Raw genomic sequence first — 16,153 nt, 5'->3', positions numbered from 1 at the left:
GGTGCGACTATAGTATAAATAGGCGCCGGGAGAACACGTCATTCTCTTCTTCGTCTTCAGTGACTGTTTTGTTTGAAGCGTGCATTCCGGTAAGAGCGATCTTTCTTCCCTTATTAGGGCGAGCACTAGCAAGACATTTAGGAAATGTGTGGATCCGTGTCTTCGTTATTTGACACCTGATGACACACATGATCTTTGCATCTTTTGTTTGGGCGAAGAGCACGCACGCGATGTCCTCGAGGGGGCAATCTGTGTTCACTGCGAGCGTTTTTCAATGAAAAAGCTCCGCTCTCGTCTGTCTCTCTTTTCGAGGAAGGAGGGGCAGCCGTCTGCTCCCCGCGGTTCAGGACCCGCCGCTGCTGAGGCACGGAGGAGAATGAGGTCATGGGGATCGCAGGCGGATCTGGCCGATGAGTTTAAGGAGGGGCTTTCCCTCTCTCGCTTGTGGATGAGGGTGAGCTGCTGGAGGATGATGATGTGATTTCCCTAGCATCATCTGATCCAGCGGCCAGTGCTCTGCTGAGTTTGGCCCAGGAAGAGCAGGAGATGTCTGAGGAGGGCGAAGAAGTTGAGGCTGAGCCCTCCCAATCCTCCTGCCCTGCGTATGATGAGCTATTGGAGGTTATGGATCGCGCCACGGCAAGGCTTGACTTGCCATGGAAGCGGGCCAGGAAGGTGGTACCGCAAGGTCATCTCGACGAGCGTTATCTGTCTGACCATAGCCCCCCAGCTCAGGTCAGCCTTCCTTTTCTTCCTGATCTCCATACGGAGGTCGAGAAGGAATGGAAGAGGCCGTTTTCTTCACGCATCCATCGGTTCCAGCATACGAGTTATGCCAACATCGAGGGGATGACCGAAAGCGGCTATGAGAAGATGCCCCCTGTAGAAGAGATGCTGGCTAGCTATCTCTCTATGGGTGAGATATCCTCTCTCAAGACTCCCTCCTTGCCATCTAAGCCCCTTCAGGATACAGCTCGCTTAAATGGCAGGGCATATGCAGCAGCAGGTCAGGCTGTCGCTTCGTTGCACACGATGGCGGTGCTTCAGGCGTATCAGGCTGATCTATTGAAAGACCTGGATAAAGGGGAGGGTCTTTCTCCTGATGAGGTAGCTGAGTTGTGCCGCACCACGGATCTTGCTCTCCATCCTGGCCCGTCTCGGTCTGAGGATCAGAGACGGGCACAGAAGGCTCGCGCTCCTCCCCCACCTGCGGTTATGGCTAGGAGGAATCACGGATCAAAGGGAGGTAGGCAAGACCTGAGGAAGGTGATCCAGACGAGGCGTTCCCTTGTTCATTTTTCCTTTAATTATCCGAAGGACTTGGTGGCCAATAAAAAGAAACAGAATAAAATTACTTTTATACTTGTATTACAATTAACAAAACAAAACAAAAATTGAATTGTTGATATCAAGAATTCATATCCTGAGAATGAATAAAAGTCAAAACGGCTTGCCATAGGGGGAACCATGGTTACATACATAACCTGAGAGGTTTGAAACCAATCTTAACACTCTTGAGCACCTGTGGGGGATTCTGTAGAAAGAGCATTTAAGTAGGTCATCTTCCAGGAGCTAAGGATTGATGATGAGACAGTTTGTCAAAAACTTGTGCACTCAGTGTAAAGAAGGGTCAGAGTAGAAAAATTATGGAGGACATATTAAGTAGGAGAAAATTATATGTTTGTTGAATTTAATTGAGGGCATAGTCAACCCTTCATTTAAACAAAATTGGCTAATTTACTTATTTTACAGATGTTAATGATATTTCTATTGTATTAAGAAGTCTATATATTTAATAATAATAATAATAATAATAATAATAATAATAGTATATTTAATTTCAATTTTGCCATCATGAATTGTATGATCATTAAGAAAAAATAATAATCTTTTGCGTTTGTTCAGAGGGGTAGTAGCCTACTGTATGTCTGTATCTCTTTACTGGTAATAATGTTAGTTTTCAGTTTCTTACACAGACCAATCATTTAACTTCATAAGACCTCAGGATATTGTCAGGAGTGTTTTGGTATCTGCTTTTTTGACTCTCAGAGTGGCAGTGCCCATTGACTTGCATTTTATGAATCATCAAGGACCATAAATAATCATTAGTGGAAAGTCACCTGTATCTTGGATGGCGTGAGGGTAATTAAACTAGCAGCAAATTTTCACTTGTTTGGGTGAACTTTTTCCTTAACTCTGTTTTCCTATGGCACATCTCTAACCCAAACCCTAACCTGGGAACACAGGACAAAGGGTCATTTGTTCATTATTTGCCATACAAATCTGGGAAGCGTAGGGCCTTGGGAACATAGGAATGACCCGTTCAGGTAATTTGTTCCTTATTCTGAACTGACAGGAAAGCAAGTTCACTTATCAACTTCTATAATTCACAGATATTAATTTTATTTTAATATACTATAAACATAAATGAATTTTAAAAAAGTGTCCTGATGGGCTCATACTGTATGCCTGGCATACTCTGCTGAACCGAACTGACAGAGGGGGGACTCACATGTTTGCAGGGGCCCTGCAGGTTTGGAACAAAGTAATGACAGATTTTATTTTTTTTGTCAACTATCCATTTTAAAAACGGCATATTGTCTCTGTGCCAGTGTACTGCTGCATTAGTTTTATTTTTTTTTGTTAACATTGGAGGCACTTCTTTTCAGGCTCTGGATAGATTTCCTTGTGCGCACATATACGAAATAATAGGGCAGTCAACACTAAACAGTGCACACGTGTTTCAGCGTCCACACCCGAAGCGCGTGCTGGAGCTCACGAACTTTGACGACGGGGAACAGTCTGAACACTTCAACTGTCAGAATAGTTTACTGCGGTCTTGTTTTGTGCCTCAGAAGAACTCGTTATCTTACCGTAATATCATTGATGAAGATTCAGAGTCTCCGTGACGTTCATGTTTGCGCAGGCTTAAAGTACTAGTTTGCTATCTCATCGTGAGCAACAAACAGCGTAGAACAATGATTTTAGAGAGAATGCCTCCAAGAATATGCTCTTTGTTCGTGCACAGGGTAAGTGTTGTGTAATACTGTGCATATATTATACAGTAAGCATGCTTTTATGGGTGTTCAGCACATATTCACATTTAAAAGGGGTGATCATTCGAAACACTTGTGAAACATTTCAGCACTTATTTATTAACACAGATGCAAACTTCTGTGCGTGGGTAGAGGGGTCTTACACAAGGATATGAGAGAAATGATTTCGAAGTATATTTGAAGGTAGACAGTTCCTCACTTCGAGTCATCCTGTGTCCCGTTGGCCAGGCCGTGCTGAGACAGGCCCACTCCTCGGTGCCGCCGCAGCCGGTGCCTCCGCTGCTCCAGACGCTGCAGCGCTACCTGACGGCCCTGGAGCCGCTCCTGCCGCCGGACGAGCTCCAGCACACCCGCAAGATCGTGCAGAAGTTCGGCTGCCCTGGAGGTCTAGGCGAAAAACTGCAACCAGAGCTGATTAAAAGAGCAAAGCATTCACACAACTGGGTGAGAATAGCACTAAATAACCATATAAAACATGTCAATATCATGATTTATTTGGACAGGCTTTAGTACCGTGGTACGTTTTGTTGGCAGTGTTTAAAGCAGAAATGCCATAATAGGCAGGGCTGGTGTGTTTTTTTGTGCGTGTGTGTGTGTGTGTGTGTGTGTGTGTGTCTTGACTTTTCACAGATTTCAGATTGGTGGGTGCAGTGGGCATACCTGGAGTGCAGGCAGCCCTTGGCAGTGCATTCGAACCCTGCCATCTCTTTGCCCAAACGTGACTTCACTGACTGGAGAGGTCAACTAGTGTATGTGACCGCTACAATCTACACACACACACACACACTCAAACAAACACCCTTACAGACATAAATGTCATCTTCAGTGATCTTAACTTTCCTTTCAGATGGTTCAGATAATTGATTGCACAGTAATATCAACGCATTAAACAAGCTGTTTTATCTGATACATCTAAGACAGTGTAAGGGTTGCATATTCAATCTATATATGTGTTATGTCTACATTGTCTCTTGTGCAGGTTTGCATCAAAACTAATTGCAGGAGTGTTGGACTTCAAAGCTCAGGTGGACAGGTCTGGACATTATTTACACCCATTTATGTCCGAGCACCTGTGCTAATTTAACGGCTAACCTTTAACTCATGCTGGTCTGCATGTTTGAGTCAAGCAGTGCCAAACACTGGAACTTAATATCATGATATTATTTCTAAATATATCATACTGTTGCTGTCTGTAGCTCAGTGTGACTCCCTATCTCTCTTTTTTTTTCTTGTTTCCTCTCTCTCCCTCTCTTGCTAATGCAGTGGGAAGCTGGCGCTAGAGTACATGCGAGGACAGCCGTTATGTATGGAATTGTTTCCTCAGTTGTTCTCCTCCTGTCGAATCCCAGGACCCAAACATGACCATGTGGTTCACTATGGACGTCCACGCCGTGGCCCAGCTCACATTACAGTGGTCAGGAACTACCAGGTAACCTAGATTACCTAGTAAGATGCTATGATCAAAATCGATGTAGTTATGAATCTTCAAAATCTTTCCATATATCTTTGTTTTTGTCACATATCTGGGCAGGATTTAAGACCGGGACACACCAAGCCGACAGTCCTGTCTGTCGTGCTAGTTTTTGCAGTGTGCTCCACACGTCGGCGGCAGTTTGCACGATTCAGCATGTTGAATTGGCGTTGGTGCCATCAGTGAGAGTGAGAACTCTGATTGGATGTTCAGTTTAGCGAACATGTCAGTGCATGAGAATTAAAGCGAAAGAGATGAAAACGAGCAAGTAAATCAAGACTGTACAGACAGAAGGTGTTCTAATGTTACGTTATCTTACCCGAGCATTCCAGTACGTGAATATTTTCAAAACAACATGAGCCGCTTAAAATGAAGAAAGTTATCAACGTAACTGAGGGTGTGTTCACACTTGTCATGTTTGGTTCGATTAAAACAAACTCTGGTGCGATTGCTCTGTCAGTGCGGTTCATTAGAGTAAGTGTGAACGCTGCCATCCGAACCCTGGTGCGCACCAAACAAGCGGACCGAGAGTGCTAAAAAGATGGGTCTCGGTCCGCTTCCAAATGAACTCTGGTGCGGTTCGAATGAAATATGAACGCAACTGGGACCAAGTACTTCCAAACGAACCAAAAACAGGAAGTAAAGACAAGATGCGATGCTATGCGACATGATTTAACGACGCGGAACGAGCAGTGTATCCAAAACAAAAAGAGCAGAGGGCAAACGTGGAGCGACGAGGAGGTAAAGTGTCTTTTATGAGCTCTTCGTGAGTTCGCAGGTGGTCAAAATAAAATCATATGTACACGCAGCAATGAGCGCACTGTCCAGCAGACGGCATTAGGTGTGTTCGACTTAAAGTGGCGCTGCGCAGACCGATCGGTTAATGGGTACTTTAAAGGGATAGTTCACCCAAAAATGAAAATTTGATGTTTATCTGCACCCCCAGGGCATCCAAGATGTAGGTGACTTTGTTTCTTCAGTATAACACAAACAAAGATTTTTAACTCCGTTGCAGTCTGTCAGTCTTATAATGGAAGTGAATGAGAATCACGGCTTTGAGAGTCAAAAAAACGATCAGTCTGTGCAAGAAACTGAACTGTATTTATATCGTTTTTTACCTCTGATGCACTGCAATGTCTGAACTGTCCTGAGCACGTCCTCGACAACCAGGGCGTGATGCATCTTCTTCTTCTTGCTTTACGGCAGATCGCAGATTTATAAGTGCATTACCGCCACCTATCTCTCAGATGGACCATTGACACTCCTAATTGAGATTGTAGATAGTGTCAACAGTTCCTTCACGAAATATACGTCATTCAAACCGACCAATCAGGTGCGAAAGCGTCACTGTGCCTTTAGGTTCGGTATCTTTAGGTTCGCTGTCAAAAATGCCAGTGTGAATGCTAAGCGGACCAGGACCAAATGTATCTTTAGTTTTTGGTCCGGACTAAATGAAACAAGAGAACCGAACTACAAGTGTGAACGCACCCTATTCAAAATGGAAAGCGAGCACTGCTTTGTTTACATTTTTCAGTTTCTCTTTTTGAATGTCAAATATAGACTATTGATAGCTGCTGATATAGACAGTTATTTCCTCTCAGGCAGGCGCAGAACGCACTTGCTATTTTGCAGTCGGCTGCAGTCTGTGCAGTGTGTTCAAGCTACGCTTTTTGCTCCAGACTCAGCCGACGCGAGGCGACAACACCGTCGACCGCTAGCTTTCATTGCTGCTAGTTCTTTGAAGTTGACTTGGTGTGTCCCAGGCTTTAGGGGGCTGGGGGCCCTTGGGCTTGAGTCGGATCCTACCTACAGTTCTCTACAAATAAGATCAATTCGAACATCATTATGGAGTAGTACAAAATACATAAGAAGTAAACTCTATGCTTTGAGGTTCAAAGAAAAAATAAACATTCAATATGCTTAGCCTAGTCCAAGTTTAGACCTTGGACATTTTTGGGGCACCTGACTCATCTGTACTTTTCTTTGTTTATCAAACCTATTCTAGCATCAAGTACCTTATATAATTATAATCAGGAGAAGTTTCAGTCTAGCTAATTTAAAGTCCCAATCTTACATTTGTTTTCTCGAAGAATGGATGAATTTGCCAGAATTATAAGAAAAAAAAACGCAAGCAACAATTTGGTGTTTTTTTTTTTTTTAACTGTGAACTCAAACAGAAACTCCTTAAGTTTGTATTTTTTTTTTTAGATAGTTATACTTGTGTGTTTTACACATCCATTTGAAATTTTGTCTACATCTAACATTGCCTATGCAAGTTATAGCCATGTATTACAAGATGAATTTGCCAGAATTATAAAAAAAAAAAACGCAAGCAACAATTTGGTGTTTTTTTTTTTTTTTAACTGTGAACTCAAACAGAAACTCCTGAAGTTTGTATTTTTTTTTTTAGATAGTTATACTTGTGTGTTTTACACATCCATTTGAAATTTTGTCTACATCTAACATTGCCTATGCAAGTTATAGCCATGTATTACAATATTAATTTAGGTCTTTTTAAAAACAGGTATTTTATTTACTGACAATATAAATGTATACACAAAAGTTCAGGGAGTAAAGGAAATAAAAAGGTTTATATTATAGATATAATTTCATTTTTTCACATTTTGTTATGTTGCTACCTTATGTTTTAAATACTTTTTTTCACTTTTTTTCTATGCTCCGTACACCATAATACGTACATTGAATACATGTAAGTATTCATACCCATAACTCCGTACTTAGTTAAAGCACCTTTACAGCCTCAAGTCTTTTCAGGTATGACGCGACAAGCTTTGCACATCTGCATTTGGCAATTATCTGCCATTCTTCTCCTCACCTCTTCACCTCTCAAGCTCTGTCAGGAGGATGGGGGCTGACAGACATTTTCAGGTTTCTCCAGAAATATTTGATTGGGTTCAAGCCCAGGCTCTGGCAATTCTTCGCAGAGTTCTTGCGTTGTCATAGCTGTGTGCTTGGGCTCATTGTCCTGTTGGAAGGTGAAGCTTCTGCCCAGTCTGAGGGTCTGAGTGCTCTGCACTAGGTTTTCATTAAGGCTATATTTTGCTGCGTTGAGCTTTCCTACTCTGAGGAGTTCCTCAGTCCCTGCCTCTGAAAAACACCCCCACAGCATGAGGAAAGGCCCCGGATAGGGCTTGAATGAAGCTTGTTTGGCTCTAGATAAAAATATTAGAGGGTATGGTGCTGAAAGATCATTGCCGTTGAGCACTTGTGGTGTGTAGAGCTCCATTGTGCTGACGCACTGCTCACTTTAAACTCTAAAAACTGGAAAGTGGTGCTACAGTTGTCATTATGTCTCACGGTGGGAACCAAGCTGGTCCACTATTTGAGGACACCTGCACTGTAACGTTTAAAATCAAAATACTCAAAACAAAACAACTGCAAAATACAAAATCGAGCTGCTTTCTCGTTTCAGCACCATATCTCATTTCAGTCATTTCGGCCAACTACAGCATATTGGGTCCCTTTCACACGGGACACGTGTTTTTAATATCACTGTCACTGTGAGGCATCTTTTCATTCTGTTAAGCATCTAGTTACTTTGTCAAGTTTGAAAAGGTTCAAGAGCTTGTAACACTCCAAAGAGAAAGGAAAAATTGAAATCGCATCATATGACCCCTTTAAATAAAGCGCATAAAGCCTTCATTTTATTTACTGTATATGATGACAGATATGTTACTCTGCCTAATCTCTCCTAAATGCATTATTGATTTGTTTCACTATCAGCCAGACATTGCTGTTTCTGTGAGTACTTGCATTGAGCAAAACTTGCTCCTTAAGTTGAGGGTAACCAATTGTTTCACCGATTTTGAAAGTTTCAAAGTCATATAGTGAGGAGATAATGAAAACTCATGGTTCATTTTGGGTTCTTGTAATAAATCAGGTTATGTATTCATTATAATTATACAAATAAACAGTTTCTTTAAAACAAACAAATGTATATCTTCGTGATTAATGAGTGGCTGTGTGTAGTTTTTCCAGCTGGATGTGTACAACAGTGATGGAACACCATTGACAGAAAGTCAGATCCATGCTCAGCTGTTGCGGATCCGCTCTCAGTCGTGGAAAACAGATAAGCAGCCGATGGGGATTTTGACCAGCGAGCATCGTCACACCTGGGGTCAGGCTTACACACGCTTGCTCAGAGGTAAACCTGACCTGCACTCTCAACTACTGTTAAACACAACACCAGGAAAGATCCATTAGCAAGAGTGATGCACAGTAGGGTTGTTATATACGAGGCCAGTCTCTGGCTTCACTCATATGACCCATTGTGGATTTGAGACCGATTAAACTGGACTTTTTACCATTTAGCTGCACTGTCGAGAGTTTCATGCTTGATTTAAACTTGTTTGTTGTTGTTTTTTTCTCTCTCGCTTCAGATAAAATCAATAAAGAATCTGTGAGGCTGATAGAGAAATCAATCTTTACGTTGTGTTTGGACTCTCCAGTTATGAGGATTTCTGATGAGAAGTAAGAATTGTTCATACATTGATTGATTGATTGTGGATGATACTGACAGTTACTAGAGCTAAGCAGTGTATTTTCTTCTAATTGATAACAAAATTGTTTACGTCTTTACCGATGTGGTGCTAAAGATGTTCATTGTTTGTTTGGTAGGTATTCTAGTCGAATGGCAGCACAGATTTTGCATGGAGGTGGGACTTTCTCAAACAGTGGCAATCGCTGGTTTGACAAGACCCTACAGGTGAGCCACATGCCCGAGGCCTGTTGTTAATGCTCTGTCATTTAGACTAGGACTGGCTTCTGTTAATAAGTAAAGGATGGTGAATGACCCTTTTTTCCAGGTAGTTTATTTCTAAAGCAAACCCTGATGGCACAATTAATGTTGTAATTTGTGTATGGTGAATGTAATGTTCATCATTACTCAACTGTCATTCATAGAGTTAATGTTAAAGACCAGTGGAGGACTGCCTCTTTACACATGTAAGATCGACAGGGGTTGGACAAAATAATGTGAACACTTGCGAAATAGGAAATATTTCATTAAGGTGTTTTACCAGCATTTGCCTTTAACACAGCTTTCCTACCTTCTCAAAATAGATTCATACAACTTTTGAATAGTCTCCATCTGAATGTAGATCAGAACATCTGCTCTGTTGTGTAAGAGATGTTGACCGTGGGAGTCTGCTTCTCACCGTTCTCTCCAAAACTGCTCACAGTGTTTGATAATATTTCAGTCAGGTGGTTCGTCTGACCAGGGCAGATGTTGAAGTTCATCTAAGTGCTACAGTTGTTCAGGTTTTAAGATCATAAAAGCACGTAGCATTGGTGTCTGTGATGTAAAGTTTTAGTAAATTGCATCTCTTTCATGGATGTTGGCTTTGTGAAGTTCTCTGTGGTCAGTTTTTGTGGAAACGGGTGAATATTGAGGTTTGCTGTCACTTTTCCATGTTGTTTTTACACAATCCTTTTAAGTGTCCCGACAGTCATCCAAATTAAGTTTTTTGACCACTATTGCTCTTCGCTGACAAAGTCTTTCCATGCTTTCCATACAGTTGGGCTGTTACAGATGCTTCTGGTAAACAGGCTCCCATGATTTATCATTTTTGCACGTCTGACAATTTATCAGTTTCACCCATAGCTTGTACCAAATACTGCAGAAAACACCTTAAACTACATTGACATACAAACTAGAGTATATACAGTAGACATTGAAAAAAAAAAAAAGAAATTGTGAACTTTTATAATAATGGGTGTTCACATTATTTTGACCAACCCCTGTATAAAGTAGTGCTTATATTGAATAAAAATAATAATAGAAAAAATTATGTATTAGTATTGTTTTTATTGTAATTATATTATGTTATAAAACAGAGAGTTCCGGTCCTTGATTCTGATTGGCTGAGCCGCGCTCAAAGTTACTCTACAAACATACACCTTTGTTTACATTTGTCTGTTGCTCGGCAACCACTTTGTTGGAACCACAACTGTTTCTGAGGAACTACATTGTTTGGTGGAAGAATACTGTTTTTATTAATATCATTACACTTTATTTGCTCCGTTTTATTCTGTGAAACCTTACTACGTATATGAAATAACCGTTTTATAAAAGCAATAAGCCCCGTGAAGCCGTGCTTTACAGTGAATTTATAACAGCTAACTCCGCTTCACGTCGTGCCTAACAACGCCCCTTAGCTGTTATAAATTCACTGTAAACCACGGCTTCTTGGGGCTTATTGCTTTATTTGCATTTCCACATTTTTTGTGTGAAGTGCCGTTGCAGTAATTTATGCTGTGAGTGTCATCCACACAAATTGCTGAACCTAATATTTAGAAATGAGCTCATTTTTTTTTTTGTTTGCTTGGAATTGAATTCAGTATTGAGTAAATCATGATTAATCAGTTTCAGCTTTTCTTAATTTTCATTGTTAACGTATTTGTTTTTTCCCCCCTGTATCTGTTTACTTGTTTTATTTATTCAGTTCCCCCTCTGTTTCTGTGTTCAGTTTGTTGTTGGTGAGGATGGGTCGTGGGGTCTCTTGTACGAACATGCGACAGCCGAAGGTCCACCTATATCCACATTGTTGGATCATGTACTAGAATACTGGTATTTACAAACTCATGCCTTAAGGCAAAAACATACAGATACAAACTTTTCTATGCATTTCTGATCTCCGCATTGCTTTATTAGGCGGCATCTCACTAGCCAGATAGTTGTCACACCGACTACCGTTTTTGATGAATTCTCGCCTTCTTCCGGCGGAGGTTTGTGAGGAGAGGTGCACAGACTCTCTTCAGTGAAATGAGGCTGACAACTTTAAATTGGCTGAAAATTCGGCTAGTAAGATGCCAGCCTAAAAAGAGATTTGAGTGGTAACAGTAATTGACCATGTTTTTCTCTGTTAGTAAGAAACCAGACCGAGTGCGAGCTCCTTTGATTCCTCTGCCCATGCCCAAGAAACTCTACTTCTACATCAATTCTGAGATCAAATGGGATCTAGAGATGGCCAAGCAGAATCTGGATATGTGAGTTCAAATGCCCGTTACTGTTTTGGGCTCTTTTTGGTTGGTTTTAAGATCAGACACACCACAGCAATCTGGTTTAGCTGCAGAGGCTTAGCTGTGCTAGCTGGGAGGTTGGGCAAATATAGCATTGCAGTAGTCCAGTCTTGAACTGACAGGAGCTTGGACTAGGAGCTGCCAGTCTAAATTTTCTAACGTTATAAGAAAATGACAATACCGTACTTACTGTCTCCTAGTAGTGTTGTGGTCGCGCTCATATTGTTATTGCAAGGCTTTTCTGTTGCATTTACAGTTTACAGCAGTGTTGCCAACTTTAACTTATCTAGTTTGCGAGACTAGCCAGTACGGCCCCATAAGCGCAAGGTCTTGCTTTCCCAGCACATTTAAACCTTTTTTCTGCATCTGCTCTGTTTTCTCTGTTCTCAATATGTGCTACTATTAATTTTTGCGTTATGGCATGTCAAGTTAACAGTTCATGTTCGAAAAACACACAGCACTGTGTTAGGTTTTTCCAACATGTCAGAAAAACCAAACATTTTGGATCCAATCTCTTTACCAGATCCCGTCAGAAGACATCTGCTTTTTCTGGTATCCCAGTGCAGTTAACATAAAGTTTTGTCTTATATCCAAAGCAGTTCAGGTTCTGTCTGATACCCAAAACCTGTTTGATATCCAAAAATGTCATCAGCCAAGAGGCACGGGTAGAGCAAAAAGCATGGTAAAACTAAGCAGAGTTTATATAATAGTAATAAGAGTTTAATGAATAATCTAAGTTGTGTCTGGTTCAATGTTGGATTTCATCTGACAAGCACAAATTCAACACGTTATTATACAAAAGCAAATTCGTTGGAAAATTACGGTTGCATTTTGCATGTCATTTAAAACCTTGAGATGGAGCATTCTCTTATCTCTAATTTACTTGTGAAGACAGCACAGCACTCTACATAAGATCAGACAGAAATAGAAAATGATTGAAATGAGTATACAGTGTAGTATATCATTTAATATGAAATAGATTTATGAAGTAATAGATTTTCATATCATGTAATACGAAATAGAGTAATATGAAAACAGATATTAAATAGTGTACATGAGTTACAACACAGATGATTGTTTCGTCTCGGTTTCATCACGCACACAAACCGCTGGTTGGTGTTGTACAACTAGAACCCAGTTTTACCAGGATGGATTGAGTATTGAGTTTGCTTTGCCAATTTGAGATAATGACATTATCTCTTCGTCCAGTCTGAGATGTTGAAAGGCAGGCTGAGATGGTGGGGTCCTCAGGTTGAACAACAGTGTGTGTACAGTAGTAGTGGTGGAACATGCTAATTTGTATTTTTAAAACTAAATTCTCCCCTTAGTCTCATCAACGATTTGGACATCAAATGTTTTAACTTCCAGCGCTTTGGAAAAGAGTTCGTCAAACAGCTCAAGCTGAGTCCAAACTCCTTCATCCAGGTGGCGATTCAGCTGGCCTACTACCGGTGAGGCTTGTAGAAAACACTCTGGCATCATCCAGTAACGGCAGATAATCAAAATGAACAAGTGTGCGTTTGGCTCCTGTTCTCTGCTAGAGTTCACAGTGAAGTGTGCGCCGCCTGTGACATCGCCTCTCTGAGGATGTTCCGGGGAGGAAGAACAGACTACATCCGCTCTCCGACCAATCAGATGCTGAGCTTCATACGGGCCTTTGATGATGATGATGCCGTTTCTGTGAGTACCACGCGAGATGTCACATTTATAAGTAACACTGATCATTAAATGCGTGTGTTGGCATGTGTTTTAGAGAGAAGCCAAGGTGCAGCTGCTGAGAGAGGCTGTTGATGCGTACAGCATCCTCACAGAGCAGGTGAGTAACATGGATCCTTCTGACTCTCTGCCCAGATCCTAATTTATGTTGACTATAATGAGTGTCATTTTTGATCAGTCACTGATGGGGCAGGGTATAGACCGCCACCTGCTGGGTCTTAAACTTCAAGCCATCGAGGAGGGATTGAGCTTGCCCAGAATCTTCATGGACACGGCCTATGGACTTGCCACTCACTGGAAACTCCGGACAGGACAGGTAACTTTTAGATGCATTCAAACAAAAGTTTACGCCTTAAGCCTCATTCTCAGGACATAACCATTTTGGCATGAATGTTGGCACAAAAATGATATAACGCAATGCAAACATTTAATTCTTCTGGTTTGAAAACCAAAACTGAAGGACAATCACAGAATAGAAGATGCTTGGGAGTTGTTGTAGGGCTCATGTCTCTTCATTCATCCCCATATTGAGTGCATTGCAGATCTGTTGTGTCGTGGCTTGTTGCGAATGGTGCACTACCTACCCTCTTCCCACCATAGACTGTAAAAATGATAAATGAAGCCAAAATATCCCAGATATGGCAGCTGTCATCTGGCGCAGATGATGTTATCTGGAGCCAGAGTCTGCAAAATAGTAAACTTGGAAGTGGAGCCACGGTATCAAAGTCTTATTAGAAAAATGAACACACATCAGTGTGATAAGAACTACCTAAAATGACAGAAACCGTCTTTGGGAAAAAATTATTCAAAGTGTAATTTGTTTATTTATTTTTAGTTGGCCTCAGGTCACATTCGTTTACATTGAGAGGGCAGAGTTTTTGACCAATACTGCAGACAGTATAGTTTTGGCTTCACTTTTCAGCATATGTGCTACACACTTGCTTCCCACCCTTGGCCTTTCCAAACCTTTCCATGCCAATTTAAAATGGTTTACACAGCAGGGCTAAATGTTGAGAAGATCATTAAGAAAGTTAAAAGCACTTGCATGTTGCATCTTCCTCACAGGTGCCCACTAACACAGACAGTGTGATGTGTTTTGGACCGCTGGCTCCAGATGGCTATGCAGTCTGTTACAATCCACAGCAGGATCACGTCCACTTCTCCGTAACTGCCTTCAACTGCTGTGAGGAAACCAATGCGGAGAAGCTGGCTCTCACATTGGAACGATCGCTTCGTGATCTCCAGGAGTTATTTCAGCCCACCGTTTAGCACCGTCTAGACATTCAGTGATGGTTTTAACACTCTACTCCAGCATTGCGGCAGCTTCAGGAACACAGCCTTTAATATGTGGTGAACAGAATGTGCTCGTGCCAGGCTTTGTTAAACGAGTGGTCTTCATGGAAGTTTGCATGAAGTACAGCGCATTCGAGCACCTGAGATGCTCAACTGATATATGATGGACCATTTGCTAGGAAGAAATGTATGATTGCTATTTTTGGTATTTTAAGAACAGCCATGAGAGCTTAAACCAGTAATCTAATGCGGTACCAAACTTAAAGGCGCTTGAAATATGAAATTGTCTTGTTGTGCATTTGGGTCCCTCTACAGCTTTTTTTAAAGTGCATGGAGTTTCACATAAGTCTGATTTTGTATGACGTTACATACCAGCAGTTCAATTTGATATACATTTCTTCCTCATAAAATGTTTATGTAACGCATATATATTTGTGTGAAATCACAGATTTTGTTACAAAATCTGTTATTGTTACTATTGAAACATACAGGAGATGTCTGTTGCTCATTATGTCTTGGAAAAAAAAAAACATGTTTGTTGTCTGGTAATAAATTTAGTACACTGGTAACAAATGAGTTTTCTTTTAGAAACTTTTGCCAGAGTTCTCCAAATGTCCCCTCATTCAAGTAAACGAAGTACCACTGTGTTTGAATACATAATGTAGTTAGGGTGTTTTGAAAGTTGCAAACAATTTCATATGGAAAAAACAATTACTGTATTTCTCCCCGTAACCATAGCTCTAACCATATCCAAATACAATGATTACACCCTTTAGAATATAAATTATGTGCTGGCTAGTGCTTCAGTATTAATAATGAAGGTGCTACCTATTGCAATACAGTATAGTCACATAGCAAAGCTTCCCCACATATTTAGATTTTTTTAACTGCGCTTATTTCAGCCATTGGTGTAAGTAGCAGTGGGTGGCAATAGAGGGTATGCATTGACGTCACTTTCCCTCCGGAACACGGCCCCTCAGCCAGACTGAGTGGCGAAAGAGCCTGCTGCATGAGTGTTTTTTTTACTTTAAACCGCATAAACACATTTCATTACACCAAATACACAAAATAATGTTCTTTTTAGCAGCATCATATGACCCCTTTAATAGGGAAACTGTGAAAATGCAAATAAAACAAACGGTGATCAGTTTAAACTAAAGGTTGTTGGACTCGATATAGTGTTCCTTACAATTTACCAAATATCCAGTGGTCCATGGATGTAGACATGAAGCCAGGAATCATGTTTCCTGACATTTATATGTGCCTGATTGCGACGCCAGGGAATAAAGCAAATTTGCCTGTGAACGCTTTATGAAAATAAAATGTAGGTCTAAATCCGGGTGGTCATTTATATAAATGTTATATCATATATATTGATGAGCATAAGAAACTCCTTTAACCCTTGTGCGCTCCTCATTTGGGAGTCACACTCATGGTCTTCGCGGTCAAAAGTGAAAGGTAACTTTTTTTTTTTCTTCAGTAAAATCAATCTAATATATTTTTGTTCAATATTTTTTTCTTTTGTATTTTGAGAGAATTTCATGGTACTAATTAACATTTATGCAATAATTATGAT

At 40.9% G+C, this 16,153-nt stretch overlaps 1 protein-coding gene across 1 annotated transcript; it reads left to right on the top strand.

The window, feature by feature from the left end:
• Positions 1-2,725: 2,725 nt before the first annotated feature.
• LOC107758403 (carnitine O-acetyltransferase-like) lies at positions 2,726-15,310 on the top strand. The gene is made up of 15 exons (XM_016576127.1): positions 2,726-3,029; positions 3,285-3,500; positions 3,687-3,805; positions 4,036-4,089; positions 4,320-4,485; positions 8,518-8,692; positions 8,928-9,018; positions 9,166-9,253; positions 11,016-11,116; positions 11,416-11,535; positions 12,897-13,019; positions 13,110-13,248; positions 13,322-13,384; positions 13,463-13,600; positions 14,350-15,310. The coding sequence occupies exons 1-15, from the start codon at positions 2,979-2,981 to the stop codon at positions 14,551-14,553; spliced, it is 1,848 nt and encodes a 615-aa protein (XP_016431613.1). The 5' UTR covers positions 2,726-2,978; the 3' UTR covers positions 14,554-15,310.
• The last annotated feature ends 843 nt before the right edge of the window (positions 15,311-16,153 follow it).

Source organism: Sinocyclocheilus rhinocerous, unplaced genomic scaffold (genome assembly GCF_001515625.1).
Source record: "Sinocyclocheilus rhinocerous isolate Xijiao unplaced genomic scaffold, SAMN03320098_v1.1 scaffold143, whole genome shotgun sequence".
NCBI classification, from domain to species: domain Eukaryota; kingdom Metazoa; phylum Chordata; class Actinopteri; order Cypriniformes; family Cyprinidae; genus Sinocyclocheilus; species Sinocyclocheilus rhinocerous.
The sequence above is the reverse complement of the archived record's forward strand: the minus strand, read 5'-3'. Positions and strand labels throughout refer to the sequence as shown.